This window comes from Coffea eugenioides, unplaced genomic scaffold, assembly GCF_003713205.1.
Source record: "Coffea eugenioides isolate CCC68of unplaced genomic scaffold, Ceug_1.0 ScVebR1_1690;HRSCAF=2585, whole genome shotgun sequence".
Classification (NCBI taxonomy): Eukaryota; Viridiplantae; Streptophyta; class Magnoliopsida; order Gentianales; family Rubiaceae; genus Coffea; species Coffea eugenioides.
This window is the reverse complement of record NW_020862110.1, coordinates 1-2261: the sequence shown is the minus strand read 5'-3', so window position 1 is coordinate 2261 and position 2261 is coordinate 1. Positions and strand designations below refer to the sequence as shown.

The following is a 2261-nucleotide window of genomic DNA, read 5'->3' as shown; positions in this document are numbered from 1 at the left end:
ATTGAGCAGATGAAGTATCTCCAATCTGTTCATAAACAAGTGAACATGAATCAGAATTTCAATTTTTTTAAACATAACAATAACAAAACAATAAATTAAAGTTCACTTGTGCAGGTGTTAAATGGGCTGGCTCCAGCAATCCAACTTCAGTAAAAGCTCTGCCAGCCACCTGGTACTGATGATGAAACCTGTAATTCACCATTTCCTCTCTCTCTGACTGATCATCTCTTCACTGCCCATTCACTTCCTCTCCAAGAGCTTCTCTCCATTGAAACATCTGAACTTTGAACAAGTCCTTCATCCCCAGAACCTTCACTTCTTTATCTTCCCTCACAGCCGCTGTCCTTAGATAATCCATTGAAATAATTCTCTATCTTCATCACTGCCATTCGTCCCAGCTTTCAATCCGCAAATCAGCTTTCATTAAGAGCCTTCATGTAAAAGTGCCATTCGTCACTTTCTTCTATTATGGGCGGTTGACCAAATGGGTTTTGTTTGATGAATTCTTCTACGTTATCAGCTTCAGCCAATTTCTTCAAGTGCTGAGCAAATTCTCCTTTAGGATCTGCAGATATTTCTTTTCAAGTTACTTGAATAATTTCAGGTTAATTCAATAATGAAAATCACAAAGCCAAGAAAGATGCTTCTCACCCAGATAATTATCCTTTTCACTTGAAAACGCATAAGATTCGGGGAAGATGGCATTGTATCTCTAAAAAATTCAGCAAAGGAAAAAAATTAGAGCATCATCCAGAACAGAGTACAAGAATATGTCACATAACAAGTATACTTACAGGATTAAAGAATGATTTATATGGAGAATCATCGACTAACAATGTGTTAGACAGACCATATTGCTCAAAATCTTTCCAAACTTTCCTCAAGTCCTTAAACATAATCTTTTTTTCTGGATTTTCTTTAGTTTTGGTTTCGACTACAGTGCAGTGAGCCTGATTCTGCAAAATACAGCATATCCAATGGAACATTACCCAAAAATAAGAGACTGATTCTGCAAAATTTTGCTAAGAGACTGATTCTACAAATTCTGATAATGACAAATGAAGTCTCACCCAAACAAACTCCCATTTAAAATGTGGCAGATTTTTGATTACACGTTGAACATTATGCCTGGGAAAAAAAGAAGAATTGCAGAAAAATAAGGGGGGAAAAAAAGGTGTAACATATAAATCAATTAACTAAAATATAGGTCGACACATACCATTGTTTTGATGACCAAATTGCCACATTAAAACATGAGAAGCAGAATTTCAAAAATTCATGGGTATATGGCCTGAATTTAAAGTCATATCTGTCATTGGAATTCTTGGCTAGAATCACCCCATTGAGGTCCAGAATTAGGAGTTTGCTATTTGAAACCTTTCGAGAAGCAGCTCGAGTTATCCTAGCAAGTGGCCTTTCAGTTTGCACTGAAAAAAAAAAGAATGTTACATAAAGCATTCCTTTAACATTGACTAGTGGATGATAATATTAAGACAAAATGTACCTCCTTGGACCTCAGTCTCCTTTCCCAATTTATTCTCATTCAAAAAGGAAGCATAATTGAAGGGGTCTGCCAGTTTACTCATTGCAATCTCCAAGGCCATAAACTTCCTAGCAATCCTAGCATGAGTCTGATATACAAATATTAGTTGGATGCAATAAACTAGCATGAGTCTGACAACAAGCATTTGTGTACTTACTGATTTAGTAATGTTGGGTCGGCGTCCCATTGCCCAACATTGTATAAATTTCAATGTATAAACACCACAACTTGATGCATCCTTCTGTCGTGAATTATGATTTACAAGATAAAAAGTCCAGCTCCAATCCTTATTCAAGAATTTATTCAAAATCCATACCTAAGCCCCAAAAAAAAAAAAAACCAAGGGGAAAAAGGTCATCTTACTATATTTCATATTAATATAAGCTGTAATTTAATATAAGCTGTAATTTCTCTTGTAATACCAGAAGATGCATTATTCCATCATAGAATGTTGTGTCATTTTGCAGAGGATCAACAATGTAGATTTCTTTTTCCGTGACATGAACGATCATCGGAAACCAATGTGATTTATGAAGTATGGCGAAGAAAATCTGCAATATAAGACAATAAACACTATCTAATAAAAAAATTATCCTATCTTATAATAACCATGAAATGAGTACACAGATGTAAATTAAAATAATTGCTGCCTTCTACTTTATAGATGACAAAGCAATGAAAGTTATTGTATACCTTTTCTGCATTTTTCATTAATTCC

At 34.8% G+C, this 2261-nt stretch overlaps 1 protein-coding gene across 1 annotated transcript; it reads right to left on the bottom strand.

The window, feature by feature from the left end:
* Nucleotides 1-229: 229 nt before the first annotated feature.
* On the bottom strand, nt 230-2094 carry LOC113755749 (uncharacterized FCP1 homology domain-containing protein C1271.03c-like; the record flags this gene model as incomplete). Its single annotated transcript, XM_027299657.1, has 8 exons — nt 230-339; nt 458-565; nt 652-712; nt 795-956; nt 1071-1128; nt 1220-1427; nt 1505-1631; nt 1966-2094. Coding segments are annotated over 8 exons (963 nt in total), but the record flags the coding sequence as incomplete, so codon positions are not given.
* Between the last annotated feature and the right edge of the window lie 167 nt (nt 2095-2261).